Genomic DNA, 15,345 nt, shown 5'->3' on the forward strand with positions numbered 1-15,345 from the left:
GGTATTGTCCTAAGTAACTATTTTTTATAGAAATAGAAAGTTTAAATAGAAAGGTTTTTTTTAAGTATATTATAAAGAAAAAAATATGTACAAATCATACGTATATTATTACTTGATAAATTTTCACATGCATAAACAGAATATAAGTCAAGAAACAGAACCAAGGAAAAATTGCCTTAATCCCTTACACCACAACTGTTCAGCCATTACTATCCACTTCTCTTCCCCAGTGACAACTATTTTGATTTTTTTGAAGAGATTAGTTTTCCAATTTTTGAATGTTAGATGATTGATTCATACAGAGTAAATTGATTTCATACAGGTTCCTTTTGCACCTGATTCTTGCTCAGTACCGTGGTTCTAATATTCATTTGTAACATACAGTTTTTTCATTTTTGCTAATGCTAGTAATACATTTTACGAAGACAGCACAATTTATTTATACACTGTATTGTAGATGAGTATTAAGTTATTTCTCATTGGGAGCTTCTGGTGAATATATATGTAGGTGTTTCTGTTCTGTACTTATCTAAGGGTAGAATTACTGCTTCATAGGCTATGCTTAAGCTCAGTTTCAGTAAATACTACCAAAAAGATTTTTGCAAAGTTAGCACGTCAATTTACATTCTTAGCAGTTTATAGGAATTTCTGTTTCTCTCTACCTTCATCAATACTTAGTACTATTGTCTTTTCCATTTTAGCCATTTAGATATAATGGTATCTCATTTTTGTTTAATTCCTATTTCTCTCATGACTAATGAAGTCGAACATCTTTTTATGTTTGTTGCCTTTTGAATATGCTCTTGTGAAATGCCTGTTCAATTATTCTGCCCGTTTTTTATTTGTAATTTTTCTTATTTATCTTTGGTGTCATTCTCAATTTCAGGAAAAAACCTTTAAATGACTCCCTAGATATGATTCCTATAGAGTTTTTTATTTCTTAACATTTTTATCAGATTATGGAAATTTGCTTTCATTCTTAGTAGGTTAAATGTTTTTAATCATTAATTGGTACTGATATTGTCAAAACATTTTTCTGCCTCTGTGAAAATAATTATATGCCTTTTTTCTGTAATTTAGGTAATTACATGAATTGAATTTCAAATATTAATATACCCCTGAATTCCTGTAATAAATCCCATTTGGCTGTAATATATTATCCTTTTTAATGTATAATGGGATTTAATTTGTTGAATTTTGTGAAGGATGTTTGCATTTACTTTCCCAAGAGAGATTGGCCTGTAAGTTCCCTTTCTCATGATGTCCTTGTCAGCTTTGATACCAGGGGTACTCATGTAATAACTTTTGAATGAAAGTGGTAGAAAAATTCCATTGAATTTTTAAAAAATGATACCAGAATGCTATACTTCAAAAGTTTGTTGGAAAACATCTGTTTCTGGCTAAGATGACATGGCTTATTTCAGAGCAACCCTACCATTAAGAGCAAAGCCATAGAAGGATAAGCTGCTGTGAAAAAATATATATACGCTATAGAGTTACTTAAAATATTCTACATATAACATTATATAGTATGTATTATATAATGCATATATTTATATATAACCACATAATAAAAATTAAAATACGATTGTTATAAAGAGCCTAGTAGGTGGTCTGAATAGTAATAATGATGTACTAGAAATTGAATCCGCGGGCTAAAAGACCAGCCGAGGGAGTCCATCAGCTCATAGTAAAAATCACTGTGAGATGAAAATAGTCAGAATTTACAATACCTGTCAATAGGAATTCTAGAGAGAAGAAATAGAAAGGAGATAAGAAAATATCCCTCAAATGAAGAATGATTGTATTTTTAGATCAGGGGTCGGCAAAGTTTTACTGTAAAGACCTGACAGTAAATATTTTAGACTTTGTACACCTTAACACTGTTTGTCCCAACTACTCTACTCTGTTGTTGTAGCATAAAAGCAGCCATAACAGTAAATAAATAACTATGTTCCAGTAAAATTTTATTTACAGGAATAGGAGGCAGTCTGGTTTTGCCTCAGAGCTATAGTTCGCTGACCTCTACTTCAGCTTGAAAAGGCCTTTCAATGTCCCATCAACCTTTCTCTGTCTGTCTGGATTTACCTATTCTGGATGGTGCATATAAATGGAGTCATATATGTGACTTTCAGTGCCTGGCTTGTTTCACTTAGCATGTTTTTGAAGTTCATACACACTGTAGTGTGTATCAGTAACCATTTCTTTTTAGGGCCGAATATTCCACTGTATGGACATACCACATGTTGTTTATCCATTCATCTGTTAGTGAACAGAAACAATTTGGATTGTTTCTCCCTTTTTACTATTGTGAGTAGTGCTGCTATGAGCATTTACATATAAATATTTAAGTATCTATTTCTAGTTCTTTGGGTAGATACTTAGAAGTGGAATTTGCTGGAGTATAAGGTAATTCTCTGTTTAACTTTTTGAGGGATGCCAGACTGTTTTACACAGCGACTGCGTCATTTTACTCTCCCACCAGCAATACATTTGTTACAACTTCTCCAGCTTTCCAGCACTTGTTTTCACTGTTTATGGTGTAGCCTTCCTAGGGATAAAAAACACAGGAGTTTCTTACAGCTCTGAGTTTTAGTGTAATTTCACAAACATTGGGAGAGGTATCCACAAGGTAAGAAAAAAAAACTAATGCAAAAGTCTTAAGTTGGGCACTCAGAACTGTTAGAATGTTTAAGAGTTATTTAAGCATTTAGATATTGACAGCAACACAATTATAGTAGGGGATTTTAACACCCCACTATCAAAAATGGACAGGTCTTCCAAACAAAATATCAATAAAGATATTGTGTCATTAAACAACACCCTAGATGAAATGGACTTAACTGATATATATATAGAGCCCTTCATCTCAAAGAAGCTAAATACACATTCTTTTCAAATGCACATGGAACATTTTCAAAAATCGAACACATGATAGGTCACAAAACGAGCCTCAACAAAGTCAAGAAAATTGAAATCATACCAAGCATTTTCTCTGACCACAAGGGACTGAAACTGGAAACCAACCCCAAAGGAAAAAATCCAAAACACCCCAAATCATGGAGACTGAATGGTATGCTATTAAACAAAGAATGGGTCAAGAATGAAATTAGGGAAGAAATCAAAAAGTTTCTGGAAACAAATGAAAACGATCTCACAACAACCCAAAACTTATGGGACACAGCGAAGGCAGTCCTCAGAAGGAAGTTTATAGCAATACAGGCCTACCTAAAGAAGACAGAAACATTTCAAACAAACAACCTAACCCTACGCCTGCAAGAACTTGAGGAACAACAACAAAAACAACCCAAAGCAAGTAGAAGGAAGGAAATAACCAAGATCGGAGCAGAACTAAATGACATAGAGACTAAAAGCACAATCCTAAGGATTAATGAATACAGGAGTTGGTTCTTTGAAAAGATAAACAAAATAGACAAGCCTTTAAGTAGGCTCATCAAGAAAAGAAGGGAACAGACACAAATAAACACAATCAGAAATGAAAGAGGAGAGATTACAGCTGATACCACAGAAATAGAAAGGATTGTAAGAAATTACTATGAAGAACTATATGCCAAGAAATGTGAGAACCTAGGGGAAATGGACACATTTCTAGAAAAATATAATCTCCCAAAACTCAATGAAAAGGAAGTAGAAAACCTGAAGCCCTGGCTGGTGTAGCTCAGTGGATTGAGCATGGGCCTGCGAACCAGACAGTCGCGGTTGATTCCCAGTCAGGGCACATACCCAGGTTGCAGGCCGGTTCCCTGCAGGCTAGTTCCCACCAGGGGATGCATGAAAGGCAACCATACATTGATGTTTCTCTCCCTCTCTCCTTCCCTTCCCCTCTAAAGATAAATAAATAAAATCTTTAAAAAAAAAATTCTTAAAAAAAAAAAAAGTAGAAAACCTGAATAGACCAATAACAGCAAAAGAAATTGAAGCAGTAATCAAAAAAACTCCCATCACACAAAAGCCCCGGACCAGATGGGTTCACAGGAGAATTCTACAAAGCATTTGAAGAAGAGCTAACCCCCATTCTTCACAGACTATTCCAAAAAATCCAAAAGGATGGAAAACTCCCAAACTCCTTTTATGAAGCCAGCATCATCCTAATTCCAAAACCAGATAGAGATACAACAAAGAAAGAAAACTTCAGGCCAATATCACTGATGAACATAGATGCTAAAATCCTCAACAAAATATTGGCAAATCGCATCCAACAATATATCCAAAAGATTATACACCACGACCAAGTGGGATTCATCCCAGGGATGCAAGGATGGTTCAACATTCGCCAATCAGTAAATGTAATTCATCACATAAACAAAAGCAAAGACAAAAACCACATGATCGTATCAATAGACGCGGAAAAAGCTTTTGATAAGGTCCAGCACCCATTTATGATAAAAACACTCAGAAAAGTGGGAATAGAGGGAGCATTCCTCAATATAATAAAGGCCATATATGAGAGACCTACAGCCAATATCATACTCAATGCGCAAAAACTAAAAGCTTTTCCACGAAGATCAGGAACAAGACAAGGATGTCCACTTTCACCACTTCTATTCAATATAGTATTAGAAGTTTTGGCCACAGCAATCAGGCAGGAAAAGGAAATAAAAGGCATCCAAATAGGAAAGGAGGAAACAAAACTGTCACTGTTTGCAAATGACATGATAGTGTACATGGAAAATCCTATGGACTCTACCCAAAAACTGCTCAAAGTAATTAATGAATTTGGCAAAACAGCAGGATAGAAGTCAATATCCAGAAATCAAAGGCATTTTTATATACAAACAATGAATCAGCAGAAGCAGAAATCAAGGAAAAAATTCCATTTGATATAGCAAAAAGAAAAATAAAATATCTGGGAATAAACCTAACCAAAGAGGTAAAAGACCTGTATGCAGAAAACTACACAGCACTGAAGAAAGAAATCAAGGAAGACACAAACAAATGGAAATATATACCTTGTTCATGGATTGGAAGAATTAACATCATCAAAATGTCCATACTACCCAAAGCAATATACAGATTCAATGCAATACCCATTAAAGTACCAATGGCATATTTCACAGACATAGAACAAACACTTCAAAAATTTATATGGAACCATAAGCGAGCCCAAATAGCAACTGCTCTTTTGAGAAAGAAGAACAAAGTAGGAGGGATCACAATACCTGATATCAAACTGTATTACAAAGCCACTGTAATCAAAACAGCCTGGTACTGGCATAAAAACAGGCACATAGACCAATGGAACAGAACAGAGAGCCCAGAAATAAACCCAACTCTCTACAGTCAATTAATATTCGACAAAGTGGGCAGTAACATAAAATGGAGTAAAGATAGCCTCTTCAACAAGTGGTGTTGGGAGAACTGGACAGCTACGTGCAAAAAAATGAAACTTGAGCACCAACTTACACCATACACCAAAATAAATTCAAGGTGGATAAAAGACTTAAATATAAGCCGTGACACCATTAAAGTCCTAGAGGAGAACATCGGCAAGAAAATCTCAGATATTCCACGCAGCAACATTCTTACCGATATGTCCCCTAGAGCAAGGAATATACAGGAAAGAATAACCAAATGGGATCTCATCAAAATAAAAAGCTTCTGCATGGCTAAAGAAAACAGTATTAAATTAAAAAGACAACCAGCTGTATGGGAAAACATATTTGCCAATGATACCTCAGACAAAGGTTTAATCTCCAAAATATACAAAGAACTTACTCCACTCTAGGAAGACATCAAACCCAATTAAAAAATGGCAAAAGGACTTGAACAGACACTTCTCCAAGGAGGACATGCAGAATATCCAGAGACACATGAAGAGGTGCTCAATATCGTTAGCTATCAGAGAGATGCAAATTAAAACCACAATGAGATACCACTTTACACAGGTCATAACGGCCATCATAAACAAAGCAACAAACAACAAATGTTGGAGAGGTTGTGGGGAAAAGGGGTCCTTAGTTCACTGTTGGTGGGATTGCAGACTGGTACAACCATTATGGAAAACAGTATGGAATTTTCTCAGAAAAATAAAAATCGACCTGCCTTTTGACCCAGCAATTCCGCTGCTAGGGTTATATCCCAAGAATCCTAAAACATCAATTTCAAATACCTATGCACCACAGTGTTCATAGCAGCACAATTTACAATAGCCAAGAGTTGGAAGCAACCTAGATGCCCATCAGTAAATGAATGGATCAAAAAATAGTGGTACATATACACAATGGAATTCTATGCAGCAGAGAGAAAGAAGGAGCTACTACCCTTTGCAACAACATGGATGGAACTGGAAAGCATTATGCTGAGTGAAATAGGCCAGGCATTGAAGGACAAATACCATGTGATCTCACCTTTAACAGGAAGCTAAATAACAAAATAAACAAGCAAATAGAATAAAAACAAAGACACTAAAATAGAGAACAAGTGGGCAGCGACCAGAGGGGAGAGGGAAGGGAATTTAAGGGGAAAAACGGGGAGAGATTTTGAAGAACAAGTATGAAAGACACAGGGATGAGGACTGTGGGGGCGGGGAATGGGAGGGAGGTGGGGAGACGGGGCGGAGGGGGGTCTGGGATGGGAGAAATTGACAAAAAAAAAAACTGTACTTGAAAAATAAATAAATTTTTTAAAAAAGTTATTTAAGCATTTAAATATGAGATGATGGTTGCATGATTATTATCCTAAAATATACACACACTCATATATGTCTGTATTTTTTTATTCTTTCCTTTAGCTACCTGAGAAGAAAAGGAATAATAATAAATGAAACATCTGTCGTTATATATGCACAGTTACTTACAGGTCGTAAATATCAAATAAATCAAAATGGTGAAGTTCATCTAGAGAAACAGTGGTCAAAACAAGTTCTTCCTTTTGTTTATCAAGCTATTGTTAAGGTAAGTCTCCATCAGGTCTCAGTTCTGTCTTAGTGTTCACTGTTACACTGTGAAGAAAAAGCTAGTAATTAACATTTGTTTATGAATAGTAGAGTAAAGTAGCAATGTGTAATGGAGACTATCGTTTATTATAATTTGCAAAATATTGTTTGTTTTAAAAGGAATATTACATACTCAAGAGACTTTGTGGTTAGGAACTTGTCTTTTTAATTTATTTTTTAACTTAATCTTTAAAAGAAAAATTCCAGCTTTAACTTCTACCCTTGCATTTTTAGATTTTTATTCTCCAAAAAAAAGGTTTGCCTTACATAAATTAATAAATGGAAAAGGCTGTTGTGCTTGTAATCTTAGATATGGTATGGGCACAAAATCTTTTTACAGCATGCGGTGATACTGTAATTTTGGGGAAACAGTGTAATGATTAAGAGCACAGACTTCTAGGTGTATGATCATGGGCAAGAGTCACCCGGTTTGTGTTTCTTAGTTTTGTCATGTGTGGAATGGGACTATTATGACCTCACTGGTATGGCTCATTAGATTTAAGTGCTGGCCTGTGAACCAAAAGGTCGCTGGTTCAATTCCCAGTCAGGGCACATTGTAGACCAGGTCCCCAGTTGGGGATATGCAAGAGGCAACTGATCAATGTTTTTCTTTCTCCCTTCCCCTCTCTCTAAAAATAAATAAATAAAATATTTAAAAGAAAAATAAGGGGTAAATAATAGTCTCTACCACAGAGGGTTGTCTTCTGGATTAAATGCATTTATAAATATGTGATGTGCCTAGAAGTTATCTGGTATATAAGCAGTCAGTTAATGTTAGTTACTAGTGTTGTTAGGTAGGGTAGACACTCTTTAAATTTGACATTTATAGATAATATCACCATAATCCCACAGGAAAAAAACTTGGTGTGCAATCTATAGAAGTCATGATTGTGATGGTATGCTTTTATATTTCATTCTATGTAGGACATCCGAGCTTTTGATTCCCGCTTCTCCAGTATCAAAACATTGGATGACTTGTTTCCTCCACGAAGTATGGTCTTTATGCTGGGAACCCCCTATTACGGCTGTGCTGGAGAAGTTAGTTCTGTTATTGTTAATTAATTTTTTTCTGGTTTGAACTTAATACCGTTCTTTAACTTCTCTTCATTTAGGTGTAAAATATAAGGTAATACTGAAAGGGAAAAATAAAAATGAATTCTTCATCTAACTAATGAACATAGTATTTGGCTATATATATTTTTAGTCTTGAGTAGGTTGGTGTTAGGAGGTGGGGAGAATAAAAAGAATTCAAATCCTGCTCTCTCTTTAATGGTATATTGTGGTGATCTATATAAATCAATTCTATCATTACTTTAAACGTGTTATTGGGTTGATGAATTTGTAAATGTGTTGATATTTTGTGGCAATCCAGTTCTCATGTGGAAAAAAGTATATGCATATAGGCACGTATGCCAATACATACACATATTTTCTAGCTCTTTTTGCACAAAAGGATCAGAAGTGAAGACACTTTGGTAGCAGTGAACACATGTAATACAGAGACCTTGACCTATAATGCCATGTCCCACTAAAAAGAACAGGACTTCTCAGAGAAATGGTGGGGTACGGGGCTGGGGCAGGGTAGGTATAAGATGAGCCTGAAACCTCTTGTGTTAGAAGTAAGGGAATGCTCAGAAGAATGATGGGAGCACATCACCTGTCCACGGGGACCAGGTTTAAGGGGCTCCTACTGGTCAAGTCTGGGACAAATTCAGTATCAAAATAATTTAAGTACAGTAATGAATTGTCAATCATTGGTAGGGGGAGATTGGAATTTACAATTACTTAGTGATAATAGATAAGTAAATAGTGAGGGGAAGGGCTCTAGCTTAGAGTATCATGTCAAAGATAAATGTGGGGATAATGCTGTGGGGGTAGAAACCATCGTTTTACAACCATTAGGATATAGATTGAATTAGGCAACAATCATTATTGGAAACTAAATCTAGAGGAAAGTTTTGATCAGGAGTGAGGTATTTTCATAGTCTTGAAAGCATTTTCCCACAAACTGTTTGCTAGTTTTGAGGGCAATAAATAACTGTAATTGTACAGTGAAGAAATTGAGCAACATCTTGATGCTATGTTCAAAGTTAGTAGTATGATGAGGGACAGATGAAACTATTCAACACATCATGTATCTCCAGGTGTGATATTTTAAGAAGCACACATCACCTCTGCGGTATTCTGGCTCTGAATATTACATAACCTTAAGCTAATCACAAGGAAGCATCAGAGAATTTGAAAATCCATAACCTTTTTTTAAGGCAGGGTAGAGAGGGAGGAATGAATTGTAATCTTCAAAATGTTGGTGTTATGAAAGAGAGAGAAGTCTGGATATATTCTAGATTGAAGGAAGTTGAAGAGATATGACAGTTAAATGCAATGTCTGATCATAACCTGGATCCTGGAGTAGAGGGAGCAAGGGTTTTTTTTAATAAAGGATGTTTTTAGGTCAACTGGCAAAATAGGACAGTAGTTTAAAGTATTTTATCAATGCATATTTTGTACATAATAATTATACTGTGGTTATATAATAAAATATCCTTCTCCGGAAGTAGACACTGAAATACTTAGGGGTAAGCAGCAAATACATGTAATACACCCTCAAAGGGTTCAGAAAAATAATTACATATGTTTAAATGCACAGGCAGAGCACAAGTGTTAACACAAGTAGAAGAAAATGTTAACAAGTAGGTTAATCTGGGTAAGTGTTTTTCAGGTGTTCTTTGACCTGTGTTTGCAACTTTTTAGTAGTTTGAAATTATTTGCAAATTAAAAGTTAATTTAAAAAAGACTGGTTAACAAGGTACAATGACTCAAATTTGCAATTTAATTGCATTCACTTACGAATTCCAAGAGAATTTCCACTATCTAACTTTGTTGTCTGATTGTATCTCAGAAATTACAAAGTGTTCAATTAAGTAGAAAAGTCAAGTAAATAAAATATAGTGAAACAGACTAAAACATACTGTGATTTTTTTTTTCCTGCAAGGTTCAGGATTCAGGGGACGTGATTGCAGAAGGTAGGATTCGCGTGGTTTTCAGCATTCCATGTGAGCCCAGTCTTGATGCTTTAATACAGAACCAGCACGTGAGTACTGTAGTCCATATTGTTTAATTCCAAATTGAGCTTTAAAAATATTAGAGGGGTCCTGGTTGGTGTGGCTCAGTGGATTGGGTGCTGGCCTGTGAACCAAAGGGTAGCCAGTTTGATTCCCAGTCAGGGCACATGCCTGGGTTGCGTGCCAGGTCCCCAGTGAGGGGTGTGCAAGAAACACATGTCGATATTTCTCTCCTTCTCTTTCTCCCTCCCTTGCACCCTCTAAAAATAAATAAAATATTTTTAAAAATTAAATATAAATATATTACAAAAATAGGGTATTTTTGCCAACTTCTTTGAATATATTGCAGATATTTTATTGAGTACTGATTAAAGGCTCTCAAAGTTGCATCTAGGATTATTTAAAAATCAGTGTAAACTTTGCTCAGAACTTCATGTAGACCTTTGAGGGAGAAATCACTGAAAACCCATTATTAATCTATAGTGGTTATTATAGGTTATTGTATTCAAGCTTTTAAGCAACATATTGATTATAATACCCTCTGGGAATAAACTTGGGTCTTTTAAATGTTTCATAATTAAAGTCTACATTTTTATTTACAATGACAAATGGACTTCCTGTACAAATTAAATGTCTCTACTCAGCTAAAGACAAACAGCCGCTTGAGTCAGTGAGGAAATTTTATGTAAGGACACAGCATCCTTCTTCAGGACCTATTTCTCCACAGATGTTTACTGGCTTCCTTTTATTCTTCCCTGTTAAAATAAGGGGAGGATGCTGGTATGTTATTTTTGCTTAATGACTGGATAATTAACTTGACTAAAATTAATTCACAAGCAGCCAGCTATTGGTACTTTTATTTTCTCTAATGGTAAAATCTAAAGCTTATCCTGTGGGATGAATTTAAGGCATTGGGTGTCAGCATACCCATGAGGAAACTTTAGGGAAGGCAGAAAACTTCCTAAAGTCTTACCATGAGGCCTGTTTTGGAGGAAGAATCCAGAAAGCAGTCAGGAAACCAGGAGAGTGGCCCATTAGGTAAAGAGGTTGGGGTTCTGTTCTGGATGTCATTGGAAGACCTTTGACTCCTTCCTTCATGCCTGCCTTTTTCTAGGAGCCTGCTCACTTCTGGTGTACAATGTTGCTGGGTGGGCTTTCTTCAAGATACTTTTTCTTTGTGTACCTTTAACTACTGTTGAAGCTTTCTTTCTCTTCTGTAATGTTCTTGGCTGTTTATTTTACATGTTCTAGGATATTTGTATGGTTTTAATTAATTTTGATTATACTATAACCCAGTATTTCTCAAGAGGAGTACTGTTGGTATTTTGGGCTGGACAATTATGTCCTTTAGCTCGCAGGACAGTTGGCACCCCTGGCACCTGAACACTGAATTCTAGTAGCCTGTGCCAATTATTGTAACTTAATGATTATTAGAAAAGTAGTACTACCTGTGATAGAGAATACCTACCTCAATTTTTACTGTCTGTTCTGGAAAGCATACTTGATTTGTCTGTATTATTTCCAAATCTATAATAAGATTCTTGATGGAGACAGTGTCATGTTCTTTACTAGCCTATTACTATATTTTAATAGTAATGTTTATATTCTAGACCACTAAAACATTACTATTAAAATAAAATGTTTATATAAACATTTTATAAAATAAAATGTTTATATAAAATACATAATTTATGTAAACATAGTACACTTATTTATTTATATACTCATTACTGTAAGTGGAGCACCTGAAACCCGTGTGAAATAAGTGCGTAACTGTGCGGTTAGAAGCGTGTGGTCACTCACCACACTCGGTGCTGGGTGTTCAGTTTGCTTCCTGGTTAGAAATTATGTGATCTGATCTCTGATCTCTTTTTCAAAAATTGACAATCTGCATGGTTTCTTTCCTTAAGATTACATTTTATTGACTGTGTTAATTATAAACTTACACATACTTGTTACATTCCTGTGATCATAAATATTAGGAAAAACAGGTATTTATATCCATACATGAAGTATACTGTTAGTTTTGTTCAGTAGCAGCTATTTTGATGACATACTTATATTTTATTGATTATAATAATTATCAAGGCCTCATTTGTGTCCCAGGTACTTTACTAAGCCCTACTTGGAATGTAAAAACTGATTTTTTAAAAACATAATTCTTAGCTGCAGTGTTTGCCACTTAGTATTTAGAGTAGAGTTTATTTCTTGAGACAGGTTCACAAACTGTGTATTTCCTCTTCCTTTTACCGGCCCTTGGGAGTTCTGTCCTTTAAGGAGGAGAAAGAGCAGAGAAATTCTTCCTACAGATCCTTTAAAAAGAAAGGGAAGTGATCACTTACTTTTGAGAATTTTTATATAACTACAATCCAGTGACTGGTCTTGTCTTGGATACCTCCAAACTTTAAACATAAAGAAATAACATTGAATGCTTTGTGTTTCTGTAATGACTTTTTTGTTTTTATATTTAAAGAAATATTCTATAAAGTACAACCCAGGATATGTGTTGGCCAGTCGCCTTGGAGTGAGTGGATACCTTGTTTCAAGGTTTACAGGAAGTATTTTTATTGGAAGAGGATCTAGGAGAAAGTAAGTTTATGATAAAGAAATTTACTTAAAAGTGGCAGAAAAAAACTTAAAGATAAAATGGTTAATATTTCTGCATATATTTTCTCTCATTAATTGCTCTGACTTGTCCTTAAAAATTATGCATAAAATCCTCTGATGGTAATATGTTATCTAAATGATGCATGTTATCAGTGGTTGAAAAGACAACTGTTATTTTTAGCAGCTAACAAATTGAACCTTGAAATAAGGTATCAAGGTGTGTGTGAATCTCAATAATATATTTCCCTGCATTTTCTTATTTCACTCTCCTGATTAGTTACATAATATATATTAACTACTAATGTTTTGTTAACTTGGATTTTGAAGCCTTTCCTCTATTTTTTAATTACTGCTACTTTGGAAAAACTGTGGTAGTTAAAATACAGAAGACAACCAAAACTCAGTTTTTCTAAGAATTGAAAGCAAAACTTTTTGTTCTTTAAACAAGATTTTAAAACTTGTATGTGTATGTGTGGTTTAAATTTAGCCCTCATGGAGACCATAAAGCAAATGTGGGTTTGAATCTCAAGTTCAACAAAAAAAATGAAGAGGTGCCTGGATATACAAAGAAAGTTGGAAATGAATGGATGTATTCATCTGCTGCAGAACAGCTTCTTGCAGAGTACATAGAGAGGTAAGTGCTGAACAAGATGCTCCTGGGCATCCAGAAACATAGGAATGTAATAATAATTTTGCTTTACTGACAGCAATTTTAGAGGAAAGATGTTTCTTTTAGGAAAATTTGACATGTATTACATATGAATATTTTTGACATTGTCAGATTTATTTTAATTTTAAAAAGTTTTTAAAATTACAGTTGACATACAATACTATATTAGTTTCAGATATATAGCATAGTGATTAGATATTTATATAACATTCAAAGCGATCACCCCAAAAAGTCTAGTACCCACCTGACACTATACATACTTTTACAATTATATTGACCATATTCCCTCTGCTATATTTTGTATCCTTGAGGCTATTTTCATAACCGCCAACTTGTATTTCTTCATACCTTCCCTTTTTTTCATCCATACCCACAATACCCATATCATCTGGCAAACCATCAAAGTGTTCTCTGTATGTGTAAGATTATTTTTGTTTCGTTCATTTCTTTTAGATTCTACATATAAGAGAAGTGATGTGGTATATGTCTTTGTGTGACTTATGTCATATAGCATAATACCCTGTAGGTCCATCCATACTGTTGCAAATGGTGAAATGTCATGCTTTTTTATGGCTGAGTAATATTCCACACCATATATGTACGACATCTTTTTTATCCATTTGCTGTCAATGGACACTTAGTTTGCTTTCATATGTTGGCTATGGAAAATAATGCTACATTAAATATAGAGGTGCATATGCCTTTTCAAATTAGTGTTTTGGATTTCTTCAAATACTCACAAATGGGATTGCTAAGTCACATAGTAGTTAGTCTTTTGAGGAACCTCTATACTGTTTTCCATAGTGGCTGCACCAGTTATAATCATACCACCAGTGCTCAAAAGTTCCCTTTTTTCCATTCTGACAGTTGTGAGGTGATACCTCACTGTGGTTTTCATTTGCATTTCTGTGATTTTTAGTGATGTTGAACAACTTTTTATTTGTTTATTGACCATTAATATGTCCTCATTGGAGAAATATCTCTTCAGCTCCTCTGTACTATTAAAAATTGGATTGTTTGGGGGGTTTTGGTGTTAAAATGTGTGAGTTCTTCATAAATTTTGCACACTAACCCCCTATTGGATGTATCTTGGCAAATTTCATCCATTTGATAGGTTATCTTTTTGTTTTGTTGATAATATTTTTCCTCTGTGCAAAAACATTTTAGTTTGATATCTCTTGTTTATTTTTCCTTTTGTTTCCCTTCCTCAGGATACGTATTAAAATAACCATTACTGAGAGTGATATGAAAGATTTTACTGCCTATGTTTTCATCTAGGAGTTGTATGGGATTCAGTCTTAAATTTTAGTCTCTAATGTACTTTGAGTTTATTTTTCTACCTGATGTAAAAAGTGGTGTGGTTTCTTTTTTTTTTTTATTGCATTTATCTGTCCAGTGTTCTCAACGCTATTTATTTAAGAGACTGTCTTTATTACACTGTATAATCTTGCCTTTTTTGTCTTCTTTTTGAGAATGCAAAATCTTTTTCTTTCAGAAACCTACCAAGTCGTTAGTTGTTATTGTTAGTAGATCCTTAATGAAGCAACCAAAGACAGGTACTCTTCTGTTCCCAGTTCAACAAAGTGCAGATTTATACACAATTACCAGTGTACTAAAAATGATGTTGATCAAATTTGGTATTTTTATTCACTCATCTTTCCAATACCAACATCGTTTTATGTTGGCAGTGTCCGGGCAGGAGCCGTTGGTTACCTAAACCATTCCGGGACCCGGAACTCCCCATTTGCTTGGTTCCCACCCTGCTAACCCTGTTAGAAGTGCTTTTCAACCACAGCAGTCACCCAGCAGCAGGTCTAGCCAAATGACTACTTGAGCCTTTGTTCTGAGGGAACAGCAGATTGGCGTTCTGGTTTGGCAACCAGGACTGCGAGCTGGGACTCCCGCAGCTCCTCGGTCCCTGCTCTGACTACGTGTGCGGGAACCCTGCCAGCCCACCCACTACTCTGGCCCGGCACCAACCACAAGGGACAGGCGAAAGGCCAACACTGTCCTTCAGCGCCTGTATGCTCCGTGTCTTTGGAAAAGCTCGC

At 35.2% G+C, this 15,345-nt stretch overlaps 1 protein-coding gene across 2 annotated transcripts in view; it reads left to right on the forward strand.

The window, feature by feature from the left end:
* Nucleotides 1-15,345, forward strand: part of XRN1 (5'-3' exoribonuclease 1) — a 161,693-nt gene that overhangs the window by 68,138 nt on the left and 78,210 nt on the right. The window contains exons 21-25 of one of the 2 annotated variants that reach the window (XM_053672843.1): nt 6,752-6,914; nt 7,880-7,993; nt 9,948-10,046; nt 12,491-12,606; nt 13,112-13,258. In XM_053672843.1, the coding sequence (XP_053528818.1) occupies nt 6,752-6,914; nt 7,880-7,993; nt 9,948-10,046; nt 12,491-12,606; nt 13,112-13,258 (639 nt within the window). Of the gene's footprint in view, nt 1-6,751; nt 6,915-7,879; nt 7,994-9,947; nt 10,047-12,490; nt 12,607-13,111; nt 13,259-15,345 lie in introns of those variants that run through there. The other variant, XM_037167457.2, reaches the window with a different exon arrangement.

The sequence above is a fragment of the Artibeus jamaicensis genome, unplaced genomic scaffold, assembly GCF_021234435.1.
Source record: "Artibeus jamaicensis isolate MK-2021 breed Jamaican fruit bat unplaced genomic scaffold, CSHL_Jam_final contig_793, whole genome shotgun sequence".
In the NCBI taxonomy this organism is placed as follows: Eukaryota; Metazoa; Chordata; class Mammalia; order Chiroptera; family Phyllostomidae; genus Artibeus; species Artibeus jamaicensis.